We start from the raw sequence: 25600 nt of genomic DNA, 5'->3' as shown, positions 1-25600 counted from the left end.
TAATGTCATTGCCTGCTTAAGAACTGTAAAATTTTACAAAATTTTGTTATCTGCATTATACTTAATATAATAAAATTATTTATTATTATTTTTATTATAATTTAAAATTGTATTGAAGTTGAATTTAACTTTCAAGGTACCAAAATTTAGCTTGAAGCATCTAGTTTTTTATGCGGTGTGGCGATTTTGAAAAATGTTAAATAATGATCTTGGATTTGTCAATTATATAAAAAATGGTATGTATTTTCTTATTCAAATTTTTACTATTTTCTTATAAATAAAGTACCAAAAATCATATTTAATTTGATCCACTAAACCCGAATCTGAAGACAGAAAAACAAAATTTCTATTTTTGCAAATAAATAATTAGTTATTGATATATACTGCTAAAAATAAAATTAATGTTATTATTTTTAAAAATGTTTTTTTCTCTTTTTACTACGACATTTCTGTGCTAGAATATTAACTAATTATCGTATTCTGCACAATTGCACATTTGGCAGTATTTTTAATATTTTATGAAAAAGCTTTTTGCAATTTTTTTCAAAATCGCTACACGGCATAAAAAACTAGATGCTTCAAGCTAAATTTTGGTACCTTGAAAATTAAATTTACTTCAATACAATTTGGGACGGGGGGAGGGTGACCGAATTGACATGGAATGACCCATATATATATATATGCATATTATTGTAAAGTAAATATATTGAAAAATTGTCATAATTAATTTATTATATTATAGCGGAGAGATAAAATTATCTAACAATATTATAACAATATGTCTCACCTATATTGCATTATATTTTCTCAGTATACCAACTGTGATGACCTGCAACATAAAGAAAAGAATGAGTTACTTGGTACTACTATGTATTTTCACTTTGGACAGATTGAAATCATACTATTTAATCAAATGGATATCGAGATGAAATAAAATGTAGTATAGATATGTATGTGATATGAATAAAAACGCACACACAATTTTTCATGCACGCAGTAAAAAGGAAAATAGTTACCCGATAGACGACAATTTAGAAACTGTCATATATAAATTCAACGACAATTTTGCGTAAGAATGTAGTTGGCATCTACATTTCGTAATGCTTCAAGAGTATAGAAGCAGACTGATAAGCATGTATATCTTACATATTGAATAAAAAATGAATCGAAATACCTGGGTTTTTTCGATACCATCATCGATTATTTGACTACAGCAGCATAAAGACAGACTGATAAGAAAATTTCTCTTATGTGCAATGTGTCCCCATAAATAAAAAATAAGTCAGAATACTAGTCGATATAGGGAAAGATCATCGCCCATTGGCATCAGTTATAGTCATTATCTCAACAATGGCAAATGAACGATGGAAGGACGATATCGCATACGCAATGACCCCTTTCAAATTGTTCACGTGGCCTATCGGAATGTGGCCACTTCAAGATTATAACATTTTTTCTGTATTACGTAGTGTCTTTGGCATTTGTTGTGCGGTACGTATTTTTTAGAACTCGATCAGTGACACAATCGCGAACATTCGAAGACAACATAGAACATTTTCTACATTACACCGGAGAAGACTTTGGTGTCATGATGAAAATGTCAATATTTTACCCAGATAGCCGCAGTAATTATTATGACATCATTTTGATGTCATAATAATTACTGTGGCTATCTGAGTATATTTTCAATTCTTGATAACGTATATGTAATAAAACGCTTTTGCCATTATTATTATTTATTATACTTATGCTTAATATAATAATATATATATAATAATATATTATTATAAATAGTATTATTTATATATACTCCCAAATAGCCACAGTAATTATTATGACATCAAAATGCATTATTTTGATGGCGAATGATGCATTTTGACATCAAAATGATGTCATAATAATTACTGTGGCTATCTGGGCTTATGCTTAATTATGTGTAAAAGTGATATAATCATTTTCGAAAAATATTATGGGAAATATGCTACACTATTTTATGATGTCATTATAACAATTGTATGTGTTACTCGCCCTTTTTCGCTGTCTCTCGCTCCTTCTCGCCTTCTCTCGTCCACTCTCGCTCACTCTTGGCGTCTATCGCTCTCTCACGCTCTCTCACCCTTTCTCTCACTCTCTTTCTTGCTCTCTCTTGCTCCCTCTCTCTCTCTCTCTCGTTCTCTCACGCTCTCTCCCCTACCCCTCTTTCTTTCCCTCCCCGTGTATTTGGAATAATAGTACAGTCACTTTCGGGTTTGACCTCGGAAAAATGTTAAAAAGCTGAATTTTGATACAGACCTTCAATTTTGCATAAGATTGGAGGGGAAAATAAAGAATAGCAAAATTACGTTTAATCCTTCTTTAAAAAGTTTTAATCACATAATCGAAAAATTTCTGTAGATTATTATTTTTATTTGAATTAAAAATTTGTAGTTGTTGAGATCACATTAAATTAAGAAACAATATTACAACTAATAAATAGATAGTAAAAGTAGTATAACAAGAATATTCAAATAATTTGCCATTTTTTTTATGACAGAAGTTATGGTCTGCGAAAAAGGTTTCAAAGTGTTTAAGACCAATCAAAACAAAATGAGTAAAAATTTCTTAATTCTGATACATATTTTAAAGCATCTGCAATGTCTCCCTGATCGCAATCAGAATTTCAAGTTGGATGTTTCAAGCACATTATTTTTATTATAAAATTTTTTTATAAAGTAGATTCAAATGTAATTTCATGATTCTTTAATTTCGTCTTATTTTGACTTCATCAATTCACTTTCCAAAGATAGGTTGTGACTCCTGATATATCCTCTATATACATATTTCATTACTGATCATCATTTTTAAGGATGTTTCGCAGTCAAAGGGCTACAATACAAAAACAGCGCTAAGTATTTTTTGTACATTACATTTTTTTACTTTTATTTTTTAATTTAAATTTTTAAAAATAAAAACGTAGATATTTGAGAATCGCCAGACAAAATTTAAAAAAGTAACACTCTTCTCTCGACCGTACTGGCAAATATTATTTATTAAATCACAACGTTTCGACCCTTCTTTGAGTCCTTATCAAGTGATTTGTGAAAATAAAAATAGTCTCTCATAACTCGCTTAAGAGTCTTGACGTGTTGTCAAACCGACACTAGGTTCGTTTTTGACATCTTAAAATTATAATTTTATTTTTATTTTCACAAATCACTTGATAAGGACTCAAAGAAGGGTCGAAACGTTGTGATTTAATAAATAATATTTGCCAGTACGGTTGAGAGAAAAATATTATTTTTTTAAATTTTAAATTTTTATTTTCTAACTTTAAATTTTTTAATTTTCTAAATTTAATTTTTGTGTCTTATATTACCTTTTTTGAATATACGTTTAAATATATTTGAATTAAATAATTATTTAGAGATAAATAATTTATTTTATTATATATATACGTATTTATCAAATTTTTTATAAAAAATATATAATTTTACAATGTATATACATTCAAGTTTAAGTTAATTACATAATTATTCATGTTATACAAATTTAAAGAGAAATAAATAAATATATATATTTTAGTAATATACGAGTGAATATTAAATTTATGTTAATTATATTTTAGTAAATTTATTTTGTTATTATATATATATATATATATTTTAATATATATATATATATATATATATATAATAACAAAATAAATTTACTAAAATATAATTAACATAATAAATAAATATATATATTTTAGTAATATACGAGTGAATATTAAATTTATGTTAATTATATTTTAGTAAATTTATTTTGTTATTATATATATATATATATATATTTTAATATATATATATATATATATATATATAATATATATATATATATATATATATATATATATATTAAAACATTTTAAAATAAAGCAATAATTAATACATTTGTATCATTATGGAAAATTCATCTAAATATTATATATTATATTATCATTTACTTAGTACAACTTTTTGATTTCACTACTTTTTGATGCTAATATTTTAAGCTTTTTTTCTCGTATTATTAATATAATTATTTAACGCAATTTTTTTATTTCACTACTTTTTGATGTTAATATTTTTATTTTTTCTAGTATTATTAATAAAAATAAAATATAATTTATAAACATAATTTTTGAGAAAATATTTTGGATGGTGATTATTTTTTGCAAAGAATTATTTTGGTTATAAACATAATTTTTGAGAAAATAATATTTTTGATTATTGTAAAAAACTATTTTTGCTGGCGAAAGATATAACTTAGCGCTTTTTTTATATCAACAGAGCCTACTCGTGATCTTGCCCTCCATGGAAATATATCTGGGCTGTACTGACGTAGAACAGAACATAGACTGTCTGATGATACTTTGTTGCTCGGTGCTCGGTGTGTTGAAGACGACACGGTTCTGCATATATCCAAATAGTTTAATTAACAATTACAAATCTGCTGTGAACGATTATCTAACAATTGTCAACACAAAAGAGCGTGACATTATGCGAAAACATGCTTTTATAGGAAGATATATTTGCTGTTCTATGGTGTGCGTTTCTTACTTTAGCTGTATGATATATGTAATAATTCCTTTGATGAATTATGGCCAAGGTAATCAGAATGTAACAGACGAAGATGCGATATTGATGTATCCTTTTCCATCAAGATGTGCTCTGGAATATTTAAATTTTCCAAAGAGCATATATATAATCACCATACTCGCCGAAGAAGTAATAATGCTAGTGGGGGCTACCACTAATCAAGGTAATATTTACCTATTTTTTTAGATTTACTTTATGTCTTATTCGCATCATTCAAAAACAAGACATCTTTTACTTAAAAGTATATTTATTTAAATATACATATTATTCAACATATATATAGTTTTTTATTAATTAATTATATTAATATTAGCAACTTCTTTATTAATTATAAACAATACACATATTGCACGGCGCAAAAGTTTCTAAGGTTTCACGATAATTTGATCTATCTGCGATAGAAAGATCGCCTAGTTCTTTTTATCGCAGGTATATTAGATTATTAGATTAACGTCAAAGCTATTTTCTATTAAAAAACGCAAATATATTATAAAAGCAAATATATTATAAATGACGATCTCAACATGTCTCATTATTGCTACTTTTAAAAAAATATTTAAAAATTTTGGAAACTTTAGTGCCTTATACAGTGTATATTATGGTAAATAGGTATATATTACACACATATTTGCTATCTTTTATAATTATATTTTGACTATATTTTTTATTATAAAAATAATAATTTAATGACAATAGTATAATAAATATCATTTTATATATCAATGCAATAAAGTGGTTCCGTGCATCAATGCATTTTCCAAAGGTAACAACGCGTTGTTTCTCAACATTACATTGCATGTTTGTGGTCAAGTAAATATTCTGAGAATCAATTTCACCAACTTTGATGTTACAAGTCCACGGATTTACGAGCGTTTTAATGCGCTAATTCAAAGACATCAATACCTGATAAGGCTAGCCAGAGAACTAGCTGATTTGATTAGTTTCATATTATTGATAGAATTATTTATTATCAGCATATTATTGTGTATAATGGGTGAATATTATATCTTATGATTGTTTGACGAAATATCTAAATTACATATTTATAAAATAGGATTTACATTTAGCAAACAAATATTTTTTTCAGGATTTCAGTTCACCCTCGCGTTGAAAGTCAATGACACCTTTATGGTCGGAAAGAGTTTAATGGTACTGAGTGCCTTCCTGACACAACTAACGCTATATAGTGCAATTGGAAATTATCTGAGATCAGAAATGGAAGAAATAGGGCTCTCTATTTATCAAAGTACTTGGTATAGTTATCCTAAAGAAATAACAAAAAACGTAATCTATATTCTTATGCAGACAAAATCTCCAACTGCATTGGAGGCTGGGAATTTTGTCATAGTTAATTTATCAACTTATATGAGTATTTTAAAAACCTCATTTTCTTATTTGTCTGTACTTCGTATAATGATCGAAGTATAAAATGCAAATATAAGATGGAAATTAAAACAATTTAAATCAATTATAAATATTTGATACGTTTGAAATTGCACGATGTTCTTTTACAATTAAGAATGCATAAAGTTTATTAAGAGATCACATTATATATACGTCATATGCGTTAATAAACTTACTCTCTACAATAGTTTATTTGTGGTAAATTAATTCTTCTTACACATTAATTACACATATGCACTAAATTACTATTAATTCGTAATTGTATTGAATTTGAGAGTAAGTATTACTCACTTTTATGTCGCGTAATACTCTATTAGATAATTTTAATGACCTGTAAAATAAAAAATAGTTATTTGATACATATTTTTACTTTTGAACAAACAGAATTTATATTGTTTAGCCAGAGAAAATAGAGACAAGAGATATATAAAATATCGACGATACACATAGCGATAGAAAACCATGGACAGTTCTGTAAACATCTGTCATAATAAAAGAGAATAATTCATCGGATGGCAACTTATTGTTAAAGAACTTTGTCACATAAATTTTTATTCAGCAACACAATATTGCGTAAAAGCATAATTCTCTATATTTTGTCGTAATCACATAAATTTTTATTCAGCAACACAATATTGCATAAAAGCATAATTCTCTATATTTTGTCGTAATGCGTTAAGAGTATAAGGACAGGCTGATAAGCGGATATACGTCGCCAGCTGAATAAAAAATGAGTCGGAATACTTTCGTTTTATCGAGCCTATCTTGGTTATTGGCATCAGTTACAGTCATTACCTCGACTCGATGGCAAGCGAACAATGGAAGAACGATATCGCATACGCGATGACCCCTTTCAAATTATTAACGTGGCCTATCGGCGTCTGGCCGCTTCAAGTTTATAACATCTATTCGCTAATACGATGTATTTTAGCCACTTGTTGCATGGTACACATATTTCGAGTGATCTAATTTTGGTAGAATGCTCAAATTTGAGGGTATAGATAGGAACAACTTTTACGTTGATCATTAATTATAATATTTTAAATAAAATTTTGCTTTCACGAGAAGAACATTAAATGTTCAAATTTTTGAATGAAGAACATCTTAATATTTACCACGTTTTTTTCACGAAGATAACAATCCATTGAACAGATAATTGTTAACAGATAAATGCATAGTCATAAAAGTTAGTTGGATTTGTTTGACAGAAATATTTCTGAATATATTCTTTGAAGACATTGCTAATTTGTGACATCGTTTACTTCAAATTGGTTTTTTCATTTGTAATTAATATTGTAATAGTATGAAATATATGTTATAATAATATGATTCTTAGAAATATGTATAAAAAGAATTTGTTCTTTATACATATTTCTATATGTGAAAAAATACTATATATGAAAGAAATATGAGTGAAAAATACAAAATGACATACAAATTTTTATTACTGTCATTTTCTTAAAATATCAATTTCTTAATATTTAATTGTTAAAATTTATTTTTTAAATCTTTAATGTAATTTTATATTTTAACATAGAAGAATTTAGGATGTCTATAATTTTTATTTTTTATTATATTTATAACAATTTTATCTTTTTATATATTTGTATATTAAATATTTAAATTATTTAAAATTGAAACTTTATATATGTGTACGTATGTATGTATAATTATTTCGTCAGAGAGTCTAACTATATAATTCTAATATCTTCTACATTATAATAAATAGCTAACATAGAGAGACATCACCAAATGTTTAAAAACATTATTTACTTATAATTCAATTATTAAAATTTGAAAAAGTCCAGTGATCTGGAATTGGGGCATATTTTTTAGACACAGAAAGACTATGTGAACGAAAAAATATATTGTTTACGCATATCAACAGAGCACAATAGTGATATTACCTATCATGGAACTTCACATGGGCTGCACCGATGCGGAACAGAACGTTGATAGCTTTATGTTGGTCTTCTGCGGTATACTAGGAGTGCTGAAGATAATATGTTTTCGTATTTATGCGAAAAATTTAACTAATAATTACGGCTCAGCTCAAAATGATTATTTGACAATTAAAAACGTAGAGCACCGTGCCATAATGCGAAGACACGCCTTTCTTGGAAGAATTCTCTCCTGTTTTATGGTTTGCTTCTCTTATTTTAGCGTGATAATATATTCGCTAATTCCTCTTCTGGGTGATGATGAAGATAACCGGATAAATATGACGAACGAGAACGTTATTCTGGAATATCCAATGCCATCAAGATGCGCGTTAGAATATTTAGGTTTCCCGGAGAGCATGTATCAAGTTATCTGTCTCTTCGAATTTATCGCGTTAATACTAACGTGTACTTGTAATCTTGGTAATATCTATTTATTGCTTTATATGTGTTTTCTTGCATTCTTCATTATACATAACAACACTTTGAAAATATCAGAATTTTTATGACACATTAAATAATAATTTCCATCAAATACTTAATAATATCACTTTTTATTAATTTTTTTAATGAAATCTATTTGTTTACTTCAATTTGTAAATTTATTTATAGTCAAATATTATAAAGTATACAATAAAATATATAATATAAAGATAAAACTATATTTATAAAAGAATATATAAAAGATATGAGATTAGAGACATATATATATAAAATAAGATAAAATCTATTCTCTCTTATGGTAAGTTTTGTAAATATAAAAATTAAATCTACTATAAATATCAAAATCTAAATACACAAAAACCCTATACATAACTAATATTAAAACATACCTATTACTTAAAAAACTAATATAAAAATTATATGAGACTAAATATTATACTCTTTTTATTACAGTTGTGCGACAATAATAGTCTGCATCATTCTCAATACATTTCTTTTTTTTTGAAGGTAATGATTCTTTGTACCTCAATATTACATTACACGTTTGTGGTCAAGTACAAATTCTGAAAGCCAGTTTTATCGACTTTGATGTTTCAAGTTCGCAAGTTTGCGACCGTTTGAACGCTTTAATTCGAAGGAATAGCTATATAATAGAAATGGCTAAGGAACTGGCCAATGCAATCAGTTTCGTTTTGTTGATGCAATTAATTCTTAGTAGCATGCAATTATGTATAATGGGTGAATATTATAAAACACTTTTAATTGATTTATAAAATATAAATTACATCACAAATAGAAAGAGAGAGAGAGAGAGAAAGATATATTTACATATATTAAACATTTATTTAACTTATTGTTAAACATAAATACTTTTTTTCAGGATTTCAATTTATATTAGCATTAAAAATGAACGATGTTGTTATGATGGGGAAAAGCTTTGTGGTATTGTGTACTTTTTTGACACAAATAACAGTGTACAGTTTCGTCGGAGATTACCTGAAATCCCAAATGGAAGATATTGGACTTTTTATTTATCAAAGCATTTGGTATAATCTTCCTGTAAAATTGACAAAAAATTTAATCTTCATCATTATGCGGTCACAATCTCCCGTCAAGCTGCAAGCTGGAAATTTTATCGTGGTAAACCTAGCAACTTATATGAGCATCTTAAAAACCTCCATTTCGTATTTATCCGTACTCCGCGTAATGGTAGAAGAATGAAATATAAAATAACTCTTACAATAAATTTTACAAATTAAAAATGAACATTTCGAAACTGCTTTAAAAAATATAGAAATTTGTAGAAGCAATTTATTAGAATTTTTTGTGATTTTAATAAATGACTTTAATAAAACAGCTAATGCTAATCACACAATTTGAACATACACTTGTGCTAAATCAACAATTTCTTTTCATATAATATAAAAACCTTACGCATTCTTGAAAAAAATATGCTACCTTTAATGCAATCGTATAAAAATGTGTAAATCTGTATCATCCTTTTCAGAAGAAACGTTTTATTTTTATTTAGTGCATTAAATATAAACATGTAAACATATAAAATAAACATGTTTACTCTCTTATTTTGTCATAATAACAATTTATTTTTATCATTTTTTGAAACTATAGTTAGATTACGATGATTGTAATATATTATTGTGCTTCATTACAATCAAAATATATCAATAATTAAATTTTATAACAACTTTGATGATACGTAACATCGACATCTCACTTATTGTTAGTTTAACACCCAGTAAAGTCCAAAAACTTATCACAACTAAATGCATTGAAAATCTCACTCATCGAATATAAGCAAATATTTCGACTTTACTTGTTAATCATGTTGAGACAACTTTTAGATCTGTATACAATTCACAATATTTTCACTACTGCACTGCGATGCACATTCGTCATCATACTGCTTACGCGATCTTTTTTCTACTGCAACGCGTCACTACGCTCCCGGCTACGGAACAGTGGAAAGTAATTCAACAGTGTATAGACATCTAATACATTATCCCTATTTCACATGTTTATCCTATTATCATTTGAGAAGTTCTGCATAAAGCTAATAAAATATGAACCCAGTGGGAGCAAATGTATTTTAGCCATTAGAGTTGATTATCCATGATAGTGAAGACAATATTCATAAATTGAATGTAGAATTTGCAAGATCAAACTTTTACCCGTAAGATGATCAAGCTAAATAGTTTCGCGAATCGTCCGTTCAGTTCTTGCAAGTACCATAATGTCGCATGATCGTTGGAACGACGATATCGCATATGTTTTCTCTACTCATAGAACGTTTATGCAAATACTCGGTATGTGGCCGCTGCAGAAAAGAACGATATTCACGATGATGCGATGGAGTTTTGCGACATTTCTAAAGGTATGTAAAGCAGCAAGAAAAAAGAAATTATATATATATATATATATATATATATATCAAATAAATTTATGACGATATTTACATAATTTTTCAAGAGATTTAAAAAAAATATATATATAAATATATATGTGTGTCTAAGAAAATTATAAAATATTTTTATATACAGATCTTGAGTTTTTTATTGTTAGATGTGTATACATATATATATATATATATATATATATATATATATATATTTACAATATATTTATCATCTGTAATCAAGTAAATAGATTCACAAGAGAAACACGATCTTATTGTTAATTTTGTGTTTTATTATGAAATATTAAGACATTAGAAAATATTCCACAAATACTTTTATTGTTTCTTTATACTCACTATATACGAGCAAACCGATTTTCTAAGGCAAAAAGATCATTATTAGTTGATGGCATTCAGCTTCTTATTTATGGACTTTACTGGGGATCATCATGATGCTAGTACAAGTATAGAAACTATATTATACTTCGTATGTATAATAATTTTGCTATTGAAAAATTTCTGTATTATGGCCAATAAAAAAAAGCTTGCTAAAAATATTGACGCTGCTATCAACGATTGGTTGTCCGCGAAGAATGATGAGGAATCTTATAAGATCATGAAGGAATATGCATTCAAGTCCAAAATATTCACGACGTTTATACTGTACTCAGGTTTCATATGCAGTTCAATTTATCTATTGGCAATCTTAATTATAGATGTGAAACAAATACTTTATTTAAGAAACCCGAATATATCAGGTAATATATAATATTTCTGTAACATTTATTAAATAATTATTATATATAAATAATAATAGTGGCTTTAAAGATAGTAACTCACAAGAATTATAATAATAATTATAAATATACAAATTTTCCCTCAATTATATCTCTGTAACATATCTATATAAAATATCTCATTTTAAAAAATGTAATATTATTTTTGTTAAATTTTCTAAACTTATATACTAGAAATAAATCTATTTCACATTATTATTATATATTATTTTATGCTACTATATTTAAATTCCGTTTTAAGCCATACTGAGAAATAATATCATATATTCCTACAAATCATTAACTGCTTGTCAATTTGAAAGATTTGAAAAATATTATTTAAAAAAATTTAGTATTATTTTCTAATATTTTTATAATTTTTCATTGAACTTTTTGTATTTTTTACTAAAAAATATTTATTTACTAAAAAAATTAGGTATTCAAAATTTTAGTATCTATGTATATAAAATTAAGACACAAAAGTTTAGTGGCACTTATTATATTATTATATTCATTATATTATCGTGATATATATGTGCTGATATATATATGTGCTATTATATTATTTTATATTTTTTAATGCATTTTATTCTTTATTCTAATTTATAAAATAGTTATATATTAAATTATATTATTTGATTTTACATTAAATTTTTCAGTTATTTAAAATTGTTTATAATTATTTAGTTATTTAAAATTTATTATTTTTACCGCGTGCAGATAACATTACAATGGAATGGATTTTGTTAATCCCATCTGGTGATTTGAGTGAAAAAATCACCGGCTCACAATACTTGATGATTATCGTGCTTCAAGTTCTTCAATTACTCACATTATCTGTAATGCAATGTACTACTGATAGTTTTTATATGAACAATACGCTACATCTCACTGGCCAGCTGAAAATTCTTAAAGCAAAATTCAAAACTTTTGCAAGCAAACCGGATACAGTGGAAAATAATCGAAAACATTTATCCAGATTGGTCGATAGGCATTGCGAATTAGCGAAATTCAGTCGAAACATAGAAGATACGTTTCATCTAATTATACTTTTCCAACTCGTCGTAGCAACACTTCTAATCGCATTGATTGGTACTGTATAGTAAACTTTGTATCAAATATATTGCATGACTTATTAATTTTTAAAAATTTACATCTTTAAGCGATGGCATCTAATGATTACATTGCATATTAATCTTCACGTTTTTATACTTTATATTTTTAAATAATATATTCTATAATATTTAAAAAATTATACATAAATATAAAATAATATTCTTTACTTTAAAATAATATTTTCATATTTCAGGATTGCGAATAATATTCTGTTTGAAAAATAATAATTACATCGAAGTAGCAAAAAGTGTTTTAGTGTTAAATTTCATGCTTATGGAATCGCTAGTATACTGCTACGGTGGTGATTTTATACAGAAAGGAAGCGATGATTTATTCCGTGCAATGTTCAAGACTTCCTGATTCACGCTTCCTGCCACGTTGATGAAGGACCTACACTTTGTGATGATGAGATCAGTCTATCCGTTTCGTCTCACCGGCGGAAAATTTTTTTACGTTAACCGCGAGACGATGATGTATGTTTTCAAAACAGCGGCTTCATATGTCTCGGTTTTACGAGTGGCACTCAGAGATTAATATAAGTCAATGACAATTTGCAGATATGTCATATATAAAACTTATTAATACTATAATCTAAAATATGTGCAAAAATATTAAAATATTTTTAAAAGTAACAACTTTATTTCTTTTGCAATTATTAAGATATTTTGCAATCATTAATCGTTAAAAAACGAAATAAAAAATTTCTATTGCTACTTTAAAATAAATTCTTTATAGCATATTTACCTGCATTCGCATCGAGCATTTAATTCTCTCATTTCTTCCACAAGCAGCTTCTTCTATTTTGTCACTTTTTTGCAAACAAATATAACTTTACTTTTTCTACTTTGTTGACCGTTTGTTTTATTCGATAAAATGATAGAAAAAAGACGATAGAGAAAAGAATATTTTGCTTGTGAAGAAGAGTTGTTATATTTGATGTCATTACAATTCATAAATTGATCGTGCGAGCATCGTTTTGCTGACACAATAACATTACGTATGTAGAAAATTGTGTGAAGTATCAAATGTTCCAAAGAGATGCGCGACAGGTAAATTTGTCATGTCACTTATCTTACCACCCTAAAGACCGGTCAGGGTGCGGAAAGAATACGTGCGTGCAGACGCGCGATAGCAATTTTTCTCAAGGGACAAAAGTAAGCCATCGACCCGGCCGAATAATATTCACCACAACTACAATTTTCGTTTCTCGAGATCGAAACTAGCAATCGTCAAACATGAAGACAAATTGGAACAATGGTATAGATTATGGTTTTTCTACTGTAAGATCGATGATGTGGATACTTGGTCTGTGGCCTTTGCAGAATGGTGTTATTTACACTATACAGTGGCTTGTAATATTCGTGATAGTGGTAAGATTACGTAACGTAACGTAAAATAATATAACATACAACATACAAGTTAACTGCCACTTTAAAAGGGTAAGACAAAAAACATTATTTTACGCAAAACTTTCTTAATAAAAATCAACAGAGCAAAATTGTAACAATCTGTTTCAATGTTTTTCAACCTACTTAAGAATTATAAGCATTTATGTAAATAATATTATATATAATATTATATATATAATATTATAAGTAATATTATATATTATAATATTATATATAATATTATATATATAATATTATAAGTAATATTATATATTATAATATTATATATAAATAATATTAAATATTATATATAAACAATATAAATATTTACATAAATATAAAGATTATTAAAACATTGAATTTTATCTATACTTAAAATAAAATTTCGTATAGCTTATGCTTATGCATACATATATAAACATTTTTATACAAATTGTATAATGAAAAAGATTATATATACATTTATACATTATATATTATATATAAAATTTATATATAATATATTTATATAAAACAGTTTTTGTATATAATTGAAAGTTTTGCTATTTTCGAAGCAATGCAGTTTTATATTTGCTCTCCTATAGTCTCTCACGTTGATAAATACGCTGATAGAAGCTTTCATAAGCTGCGACGCTCCCAGAGACGGTTTGGAAACTCTTCGTCTAACAGAAAGTTGCATTCATGCATGGTTAAATATTATTTTTCCGCGAATTTACATGAAAAAACTCGCTGTTAATATCAATTCTGCGGTCGATGATTGGTTGCCTTCAACAAAAAAAGAATTGCGTGTGATAATGATGGGATATGCACGTGCAGGACGACTAGTCGCCCTGACTCAACTCATCTTTGGATGTCTGGGAGGCACTTTATGGTTTACATCCGTCTTCCTTGTTAATAAAGATAAGGTTTATTGCCTCAAGTTATTATTAAATTATAACTGAATAAAGTCATTCATCGAAAAATCTTTCGCTGTAATAAAATAAATATTTTATCTCTCTCAAAAAAATTATATATAGAATATGTGTGTTACATTTCTGTACGTATATTTTATTCCGATAGGTCGCAACTATAGAAAATAACACCGCGTGGAATTTTGTCATTCCGTCAACGTGTATATACAACGGGATTTCATATTCCACGTACAAGGCAATCTTTGTTATGCAAATAATACAAGGATTTCTAGTATTAATATCTGAATGCGCATGTGACAGCTTTTTTTTCAGCATCACTATGCATCTCTGCGGTCAAGTGGAGCTTCTAAGAGTACAGTTTATAGAAGTCTTTCGAAAACGCGACGGTGAAAAACATTGTGAGAACATTTTCGGACCAGTAGTCAGAAGACATTGTCAGCTGATAGAATTGAACAGAAATATTGAAGACGCTTTCAATATCAATATTTTGTTACGTCTTTTAATAATTAGCGTAGTTATTGCAGTTTCAGGTATATATCCAACACAGTTATTTTAACAAATTTGTTAAAATCAGTCATTGCTGGTTCATTTAAGATCTTGAAATGTCGTTTTATGAATCGTGCAAGCACGAAATTATATTATACATATATTTCATGACACAAGATCTTGTATAAGAACAATAAAATTTTTTAAAAAATTTGCAGCATACACATTTATAATTAAATTAAATTTTTCACTATAATTAATTTAAAACTTATAAATATAAAAATTCAAAAATATATATAAATATATTTCGTTTTTTTTTTAACAATTTACAAATGTAAATATCAACAAGCTAGAAAAAGGCCAGACACAGATAGTAATGTATCAGTTTCAAGGAAAATTAATTTTTCATTCAAATTGATTAATTGGTGCACACATTTTTCTTGGTGCAATACAAAGTAATTAAAATAAATTTCTATGCGAGATTTTTATTTTACTAAATCTCTTTGACTCTTCTAAAGAAGCAATCGAGAAAAATATCGGGACAAAGTTGCTGAATCATTTTTTTAGAAGATCTCTCTCTCTCTCTCTCTCTCTCTCTCTTTCTCTCTCAAGAAAAGAAAGTTTATTAAAATAAAAATCTCAAATTAATTTTTATTTTAATTACTTAATATAAAGAATTTTTATTTTAACTATTTAGTATTAAAAAAATTGTGTGTTCTATGTAGAACTAATCAGTTCAATGAAAAATTAATTTTCTTTGATATACTGATCTACTATTATTCGCGTCTGATTCTTTCTAGTCCATTAAAATTTAAATTTATAATAATACTTCTTTTTAAGCTTTATATAACTCTTATTCTATTCATGTTTTACTAATAATAATTTTTATTTTCTTTTTCTAAATATATTCATAATTTTTAAATTTATAGTGAAAAATTTAATTTGATTAGAAATGTATCTGCGAATCTTTTTTTTGATTTTTGTCGTTCTTATATAAAATTATTATATTCTTATATAAAATTATTATATTCTTATATAAAATTATTATATATACACATATATACATATATATACATAATAATGTATCTAATATTGATTTTTATGATTATTAATTTTTAGGAGTAGGAATTATCCTGTCAATTAATCGTCACGATTACAAAGAATTGATAAAAATGGTGACGTCTATTAATTTTTTTATAATACAGGCCTTTTTATATACGTATGCCGGCGATATTTTGCAGAATCAAAGCGAGTCGATTTTTTATGCCATATATAACTCTACATGGCACGAAATGTCACCCACCATGGTGAAGGATTTGATATTCATTATGATGAAAATGAAAATCCCTTTTCGGATCAGTGCTGGAAAATTTTTCTATCTCGCGCGAACCACTATGACGGATATCTTAAAAACCACTTTAACATATATATCATTCTTACAATTTACAGTTAATAATTAAAAAAATTGTTGCGCGTTATTTATATGTATGTAGATGTAAAAAGCGATAAATGTAGATAGACAAAACAAAATATAAGTATATTTCAATATATTATCTAGCATTTTTAGTCAACATTTTATATTTATATATCTTTTTAAATAAAATTAGATCTGCAGTAATTTATATAACTATAAAAATTGCGAAGGAGATATTTATATATTCTTAATTCAAAAATCGATATACTAAATTAAATTTAGAACTAGATCGTACTTTATCATAAAATTTATAACAAAGTATACGATTTCAAAAAAAGTTACTGCGGCGAGTCAACTGCAACTGAAAACAAAAGAAAAGTAAAACTCTCTCTTTTTTTCTATTCTTTATCTTTTTCATAAAAAAAAAACTCTTTCTATATCAATTGTTTTAAACAACTGTACTTGGAAAAATAATATAGCATTTTGATAGCATGTTGATAAGTATATCAAAATTGCACAATTTCAATAAAATATGAACCGTGAATGCTACTTTCACCGTGCAATGATCGATCCGTGTATTATGAACAAGGATTAGTATTAGCTAGCGACTACCGCACAACGGTCTCAACGCAATTGCAACCATGAAATGGAAAAATGAAGTGTCGTATGCTATGACCCCTCTCAAAATCTTAACTGTGCCTATAGGTGGTTGGCCTCTGCAAGAATACAATAAGTTTGCTTTAGCGCGACATATCTTGTCTGCTTGCGGCTTGGTATGTTCTTTAATTTTATATTTTTGACAAAAGTGTCATACTAGGGCTTTTTTCTGTTTTCGATACACCAAAAAAAATTTGTTAATTTGATTAAACCTTTCAACTATATATATAAATATTTTGTTAATTGAACAATAAAAATATTTAAATTACATATAATAAAACGTATATTTGACTTAAATACTAATAAATATTCAATTAACAAAATAGTAAATTAGTTGAAAGATTTAGTCAAGTTAACAATTTTTTTCAGTGTATGTGTGAAAAATAAGCGTATGTGAATTTGCCGAGATCAAAGATGAATGTTTAAAATAATATGAATATAATGAATAGTGTAGATATAAATAATATAAAACAAGTTTACAATAAATATATATATATATATATATATATATCGATTTTTACTTTCTATGCAGAGCGTGGTAGTGATCGTACAAGCTCTCGAGCTCTACTACAATTGTATCGGCGCGTACGCGAATCTCGACGCTTTGACACTTTTGGCATGCGGGATTCTCGCTTTATTAAAAATAATATGGTTTCGCATATACGCCGATAATCTGATTTGCAATTACTCTTCTGCCATGAACGATTATCTCGCACTTGACACCGAGGAAAAGCGCATTATCATGCGAAAGCACGCTTCTTGGGGAAGGATAATCTCGATTATTGCTTTGTTAATTACTTATATCGATTCACTCATCTTCATCGTGGGACATGTACCAGTGAGCAGTGAGGGGGATAAAGTTAATATTACTATTTTAGGCCATCAGGCGGGATATGCTATTCCATCGACATGTACTTTGGCGCACTTTCACATCTCGATGAGCACGTATTTGATGATTTTCGTATTAGAATATATCTATTTGATGATCATGTGCACCAGTAATCATGGTAAGTCATTGATAGTAATATAATATAATATTATATATATGACATAAATTATAAAATATTAATTTATTTTAGATATTATTTCAGATATTTTTTGAAATATTTATCAGGGGGGCTGTATCGTCTCGTAATCATTTATCTAAATTGTGCATTTCTGTTTTGACTGTATTACTTTGTTCAAATATGAAGTAAGCATTTTACGTTGAGTTAAATAAAATATCTGGAGAGAGTTGAATAAAAAAATATTAAATTAATTTTTTTAATCCGCGAGATATATATTTTAAATTTAATATGAATTATCCTTCGATATATTTCTAAATATTCAATAGCATTAATAAATATGTAAGTTATTATTAATCATAATTTTTTAAGGTAGCGATTCTCTGTTCCTTCATATTACATTGCACGTTTGCGGCCAACTGCAGATTTTAAGAACTAGTTTCATTAATTTTGATGTTACCAGCCCGGATGTTTACAAACGTTTCAATGCATTAATTTTGAGACATGATCATTTGATCAAAATGGCTAGAAAACTCGCTGAGATAGTCAGTTTTGTTTTAGTCGTACAACTATTTATCAGCAGTATGCTTATATGCATAGTAGGTGAATATGCTCTCACAAATCTTACACAAATTGTACATTCATGCATCCGTAAAAAATTATGAGATGCTAGAAAAATTTATATTAAACAAATATATGTATGTATATGTATATACATACATATATATACATACATATCTTTACAGGATTTCAATTTATTGTTGCAATGGCAACTAGCGACTTTAGTATGATGTCAAAAAGTTTTATGGTACTTAGTGCTTTTTTGGCACAATTAACGGTATATAGTATTGTCGGTGATTATTTAAAAACACAGATGGAAGAAGTCGCGCAGTCTGTTTATCAATGCGCTTGGTACAATCTTCCTACAAAAGTGGCAAGAAACATAGTGTTTATCATGATGTGGAATCAACTTCCCATTAAATTACAAGCTGGTAATTTTATTGTGGTGGACCTTGGAACCTACATGAGCATCCTAAAAACTTCTGCTTCATATTTGTCTGTTTTACGTGTAATGATTGAAACATAAAACATGATATGGAAAATATTTCATCAGTTAGATATTTAGAGAAACAATATTATAGAAACTTTAATAAAATTGCTAATTGCATAATCCATATATATTGAGCTTATGCCACACAAATCAAGAATCACTAATATCCCTTTCTAAAAAAGGCAAAGTTGTAAAAAGTAGTCAATTGTAAAATATAAAATATAAATATATATCAATAATGCGCGCAAAACGCGCGCTTGTGTTATCTGGTACATAACAAAAATTCTAAAATTAAAATTATATACATAATTAAAATTCGGCAAATTAAAATTATGTACGTAATAGAAATTCGCGAATTAAAATTAAAACATACATTTCATAAAATATAAAAATAAAATTGAACTATTTAACATAATATATTGAAGCATCGTTTATATCTGAATTATTATTCGATCTGCGCTTTATATGTCTCTTCTAGACCTCATCTTTATACAGAATTGTTAATATCTTTAGTAAAATTGATTTATAAAATAAAAATTAAATTAATATGTAAAACTGCCTAAAATAATTAACATGTAAAAAAATAATTATTATATATGCATTGAATTTTTTACGATGCGTACGCAATAATAAACACAAACAAATATATATTTAATTTTATTATACAATATATATTTATTAATAAATTTTTATTTAATGTAATTAATAAAAATAAATACCTAAAAATTTAATTCTATTCCGGCATTCGGATACCATTTCTTTTGCAGCTTTTAAATTTTTGAGTCCTTTTATTGCTACGTATTGTTAGGTTTTTTTGATCTGTAACATAGAAAAATTAATTATTCTCAAACTTTTTAACGCTTTTTTTTGTTCGCGATGCGCGGCGACACGACGTCCGGATTATAACCGGAGATGAGTAATGTGTACGATAATATTGAAATACCATTGACAATATAAGAATTGTTGTCATAATCAATTTACGATTTTCACAAAAATATTACGAACCTTACGATAATGAGAAGATACGATTGAAAACGCATTAGAATACGATCGAGAACGTCGAAAAACTCCGGAAATTTTCGCGATCCGTCCTTGTAAATTTGCGCGCGCAAACTTTTGGAGGTTCGAGTCGGAGCTGTGACGTCATGGTGTTTTTGGAGGGAAACGTCCGAAGATTCGCAGTCCACGAGATGATCAATTTCGCGCTTCCGATCGTGATTACGATGTCAGATCACAAATATACATGTGATGCGATTCGATTTTATATGATAATTAACGATGTGAAAACGCCAATTAATATTCATGCTCGTAATTTTTTTCAACTTTCGGCGACTCGAATTGAAGTTAATGTCGTGCGGTTTGGAAGGACGAATATTGAGCAAGATTTGCGGCGGACGAAATCAATCTAGCGCAATCACGATATCGATACATGCAACGCGATCAGATTTGTGTGATAATTAAAGACGTAAAGACATTAATTCTCACGCTTGTATTTTTGGCGTATCGGCGATGAAGAGCGCGCGAACGTGGTCATAAACGATAAGAAATGAAGAAGTACATCAGAGGGCAGCAACATTCTAGATTGTGTTCGGAAATATATCGCCTAGAGTGAAGCGCGCGATTGACCAATTATGAGAGCCTCGCTTCGATTGGTCAAAGCGCGAAATTTGACCAATCAATAAAATGGTTCTCGAAAAATAATAAAAAAGTATGAAAAAGAACACTTGACATATTTTGTGACATCATGGATTTATTGAATTATGTATATAATATTGATTTTATCGACAATTAAAATAAATATTGGTGTAATTCTAGACAGTTTAACATGGATGTAGATAACGGAGTTCCGATATTATTGCCAGTACTGAAAATGTATAGTGTACATAACGTAAAAGTCGTAAACTATAGCATTTCAGTACTGGCAGTAAATATCAGAACACACTTGAATACAACCATGCTTTTGTGTCCATACATATGATTGTTTACATATTTGTTTTTATTTTATTACGACAGTGATTTGTTATAACTCTTGTAAAAATGATGATATTTTATATTACCGTACGTATATTTGTTAATTGCAAATTTTTACATCTAATAAAAATTATTAATTTAATTTTACCCAACTATATTTGTTAGATAACGAGCACGTGAGTTCTGGCAGACATTTCAAAACGGAAATTTGCATATATCAACAGATAATTTTTACAAGTTCGAATAAATTTGCAAATGTTGAAATGGCACAACGATTAAGCAACAAGGCAAAACTTAAATCGTTATTTACTGTGACAAGCAGTGCTGTTTCTCTATTTGCAGGAATCTCGCTCTATCAAAACAATGAAAAATTTTATAGCGAAGTTATCATACCTCTAGCTCAATTGTTAGATCCAGAAACTGCCCATAATCTTGCGGTGAAATCTCTGAAATGGGGTCTTGTATCGAAGCAGAAAACAGAAGATTCCAGTTTACTTCAAACTACCATGTTGGGTTTAAAGTTCAAAAATCCAATTGGCATGGCTGCAGGATTTGATAAACAAGGAGAGGCAGTAGAAGGATTGCACAAAATTGGTTTTAGTTTTGTGGAAATAGGTAAAATCTGTACCTAGAATTGTATGCAATTTTCAAATATTTAACATATTTTCAGATGTGTAAGAAAATAATTATATTATAATTTACAGGATCTGTAACACCTGAACCGCAACCTGGTAATCCAAAACCCAGAGTGTTCAGACTACCGGAAGATTACGCAATTGTAAATAGATATGGATTTAACAGTGATGGTCATGGTGCTGTATGGGAACATCTCAAGAAACTGAAAGAGAAGAAAAACTTTAATGGTATTCTTGGAGTAAATTTAGGGAAAAACAAAGAGACAAAAGACCCAGTTCAAGATTACATTGACGGCATAAAAAAGTTCATGGATGTAGCGGATTATTTTGTGATTAATATATCTAGTCCTAATACTCCAGGTTTAAGATCTTTACAAAATAAGAAAAATTTAGAAGAATTACTGACTAGAATAAACTCAGCAAGAGAATTGCTTAATAGCAAACAACCATTACTTTTAAAGCTTGCACCAGATTTGTCAGATTCTGAGCGACAAGATATAGCAGATGTCATTTTAAAGAAAAGATCTAAAGTTGACGGTTTAGTTTTGTGCAATACAACAATCACGCGACCAAATTTGAGTAATTTGAATAAGGTAGAAAGTGGAGGTCTCAGCGGTGCACCTCTTGCTGATATTTCTACAGCTATCATTTCTGATATGTATCAACGAACACATGGTAGTATTCCAATTATCGGTGTAGGTGGTATCTTTTCTGGTGCTGATGCTTATGTTAAAATAAGAGCTGGTGCTTCGTTAGTACAACTTTATACTTCGTATGTATATTACGGACCACCAGTAGTAGGCAAAATTAAACGAGAATTATGTGAAATACTTAAAAGTAATGGTTTTTCTTCTGTAACTGATGCAATTGGCAAAGATACCAAGAGTAGATAAATATATTTTATTGTAAATAAAATACTTTTATATTACACAAATAATATTAGGTACATCTTACAATATATATATATATATATATAACTTTTATATATAATATAAAAAGTATATATTATGTAGAAAAAAATTGTTATGCAATGATTATATTGTAATTATGTAATTAATAAGAATTAATCACATGTGTATTAAAGCCAATTAAAATTTTATTACAATTTACGACTTTTAATGCAAAAATTTTTTATTTTATTCTATTGAATTAAATCTATTATATTAACTTGTTAATATGAAATACTCCACAATCATCATTATTAATTATTTATTACTTATTATTAATTATTTATTACTTATTATTTTTTTTATATATAATTTTTTTAATTAATAAAAATTAATTAGTTGAAACTATTATAACATTTTCACATTATAAATGCTGTCGTAGAACGTGCAAAAAGTAACAAATATGCTATTTGCATATAATCCGAAGTCTAGATATCACTAATATAAAGTCTAGAACAAAGAATTTTTATTATGTTGAGACAATAAAAATTTAATAAATTAAAATTATGTACATAATAAAAAATCGAGAATTAAAATTATGTACTCCCTCATAATAAAATTATGTACATAATTGATATTCGGCGAATTAAAATTATGTACATTTGCTAATTATATATTATTTATTATTTACGCGTTGAAAACTCCCGCGCGTAGTAATACATGAAATCGGCCGATTCTGACGTCACGGCGTCACCAACTTCAGCCAGCGCCGCCATTAGTCAGTGCGAGTCCAACGGCGGAGGAGCAGAGTGTGCGTCGCGAATGCTCCGCGGCTCGTTCGGATTTCGTGCGCGAGTTAACGCGAATAAACGGGAGTGCAAGTCCGGGAGTGTCGTGTTTCGATGTGATAAACCGAATAATCTGCTCGAAGAGCATTCGGGTGTCGACGGAGACCCGGGAGTCTCGGAGGATCGCGAAGTGATGGGCGAGGGGAAGGGAGAAGGACGTTCCTCCACGGTTTTCGCGCATATTTCGGCGCTATTCGCTCGCCAGAGAGTCTTACGAGAATTTTGTATCGTCTCGAAGGGTATCCCGGCGTCGACGGGCGTCCAGGACTCGGAACATCGCGAATTCGCGGGAGCAAGCTAGTGGGGGAAAGGGGGCAGGGAAATTCAAATTCTGGAGACCGTTGCTTGAGAAATTGTGGTACCGAGACCATCCGCGTAACCGACTGTGGCGCGCAAGTGTTACTTCTCCCGTAAGACTTAACTTCCTTCGCGATGCCACGGAATAACGCGGCGCGCCGGGAGATGTCGCCATAGACCTCTAATGGGTGTCGCGAAACGACGCTGGCGCGTCGAGGGATGTCACGCTAAACCTCTAGACATCACGAGTAAATTTAAGGGCATTTCGATGCGTTTAATGTGATTAATATTCGGACGCTCGCTTTACCGGAATCGAAAAAGTATATTTTTTCAACAGATGTTTTGTTCGTGTTTTTATTCGCGAATGCGATATCGAACGTGATCGAACGAACTGCTCGAAAGTGCCGAATGCATTCGCGAGTGATATTATTTTTTCGTCCGTTTATTTCGTCCGTATCGTCCGTTTATTGCGAAGTGCATCTGTGTGTAGTGAAGTGCGAAAAATAATTATTGCAAATATAAAATAATAAAAAAAACAGTGCAGTGATCAGTGACAAACCATATAAGATTACAGCAGAGCAGCAGTGGAATAAAAAAGTGGATATATGTATAAAAGCAGAAAGGTTTGGATAATCGACTTCATGCAATGTGAGTTAATTTTTTCTTTATGTTACATTGTTAGGAAAATAATGGTCGACTTAAATGCGGAGCATTAAAAATTTTTTTTTATTTTTCGGGAGGGAATTACAGTAATGACTTCTATTTTTTCAACTAACTAATATAAAAAACTATAATTAAGAAAAACAAATCTAATCTGACAAAAAATAAACCTAACTTGAGAAAAAATAATACTAATATTAAAAACTATAAAACTAATATTAGGAATAATAGCACTAACATTAAAATAAATAATTCTAATATTAGGACAAACATATTTCTGTTCTAAATTAATAAAGTTCTAAATTATTAAAAATTAATATAATACTGAGAAATGACGCGCACGTAGCGCTAATTAATATAATTTCCATATTAAAATATTAATTCTTTAAAGTCAGATGCCACATGTACATAACTAAAAACACGATATTTCCACGTGCCAATAAGTTTACAGCGGAGATAGATCGTTGTCACTCTTGAAGCAAAAAATTTAAAAAGTGACCAACTTTAACAAATTTAAAATTCTCATGCTCAGTCGTATTTAAAATCGATTCTTCTATTTTGGAACGTTAGAAATCGAAATCTGTATCAACAAATATAGCAAAAATTAATAATATTGAAATTTGAAAAAATTCATCTCTGACAGTTTTGTTTAAACTGCTGTATTTTTTAAAGTGTACGACTACAAGCGAAACGAAATTCA

The 25600-nt window shown here is 28.2% G+C and overlaps 5 protein-coding genes across 5 annotated transcripts; all 5 read left to right on the top strand.

Moving 5' to 3' along the window:
- Positions 1–1314: 1314 nt before the first annotated feature.
- Positions 1315–6036, top strand: LOC114941508 (odorant receptor 13a-like). The gene is made up of 4 exons (XM_085487218.1): positions 1315–1491; positions 4290–4761; positions 5362–5592; positions 5686–6036. The coding sequence occupies exons 1-4, from the start codon at positions 1351–1353 to the stop codon at positions 6024–6026; spliced, it is 1185 nt and encodes a 394-aa protein (XP_085343344.1). The 5' UTR covers positions 1315–1350; the 3' UTR covers positions 6027–6036.
- Positions 6037–6802: 766 nt separating this feature from the next.
- Positions 6803–9607, top strand: LOC114941519 (odorant receptor 13a-like). Its single transcript, XM_029316538.1, has 4 exons — positions 6803–6947; positions 7891–8365; positions 8894–9124; positions 9267–9607. The coding sequence occupies exons 1-4, from the start codon at positions 6807–6809 to the stop codon at positions 9605–9607; spliced, it is 1188 nt and encodes a 395-aa protein (XP_029172371.1). The 5' UTR covers positions 6803–6806.
- Positions 9608–11189: 1582 nt separating this feature from the next.
- Positions 11190–16936, top strand: LOC114941509 (uncharacterized). Its single transcript, XM_085487202.1, has 7 exons — positions 11190–11557; positions 12296–12667; positions 12885–13048; positions 13915–14061; positions 14664–14984; positions 15139–15520; positions 16596–16936. The coding sequence occupies exons 1-7, from the start codon at positions 11206–11208 to the stop codon at positions 16934–16936; spliced, it is 2079 nt and encodes a 692-aa protein (XP_085343328.1). The 5' UTR covers positions 11190–11205.
- A 592-nt stretch (positions 16937–17528) lies between these two features.
- LOC114941518 (4-vinylanisole receptor-like) lies at positions 17529–19638 on the top strand. The gene is made up of 4 exons (XM_085487225.1): positions 17529–17663; positions 18080–18554; positions 18924–19154; positions 19298–19638. Exons 1-4 carry the CDS (start codon positions 17532–17534, stop codon positions 19636–19638), a joined length of 1179 nt encoding a protein of 392 aa, XP_085343351.1. The 5' UTR covers positions 17529–17531.
- A 1869-nt stretch (positions 19639–21507) lies between these two features.
- On the top strand, positions 21508–23317 carry Dhod (dihydroorotate dehydrogenase 2). The gene is made up of 3 exons (XM_029316530.2): positions 21508–21660; positions 21739–22188; positions 22278–23317. The coding sequence occupies exons 2-3, from the start codon at positions 21837–21839 to the stop codon at positions 23099–23101; spliced, it is 1176 nt and encodes a 391-aa protein (XP_029172363.1). The 5' UTR covers positions 21508–21660; positions 21739–21836; the 3' UTR covers positions 23102–23317.
- The last annotated feature ends 2283 nt before the right edge of the window (positions 23318–25600 follow it).

Source organism: Nylanderia fulva, unplaced genomic scaffold (genome assembly GCF_048542155.1).
Source record: "Nylanderia fulva isolate GAGA-0341 unplaced genomic scaffold, ASM4854215v1 Scaffold51, whole genome shotgun sequence".
In the NCBI taxonomy this organism is placed as follows: Eukaryota; Metazoa; Arthropoda; class Insecta; order Hymenoptera; family Formicidae; genus Nylanderia; species Nylanderia fulva.
Note: the sequence above shows the minus strand (reverse complement) of the source record. Positions and strands in the feature narration are given on the sequence as shown.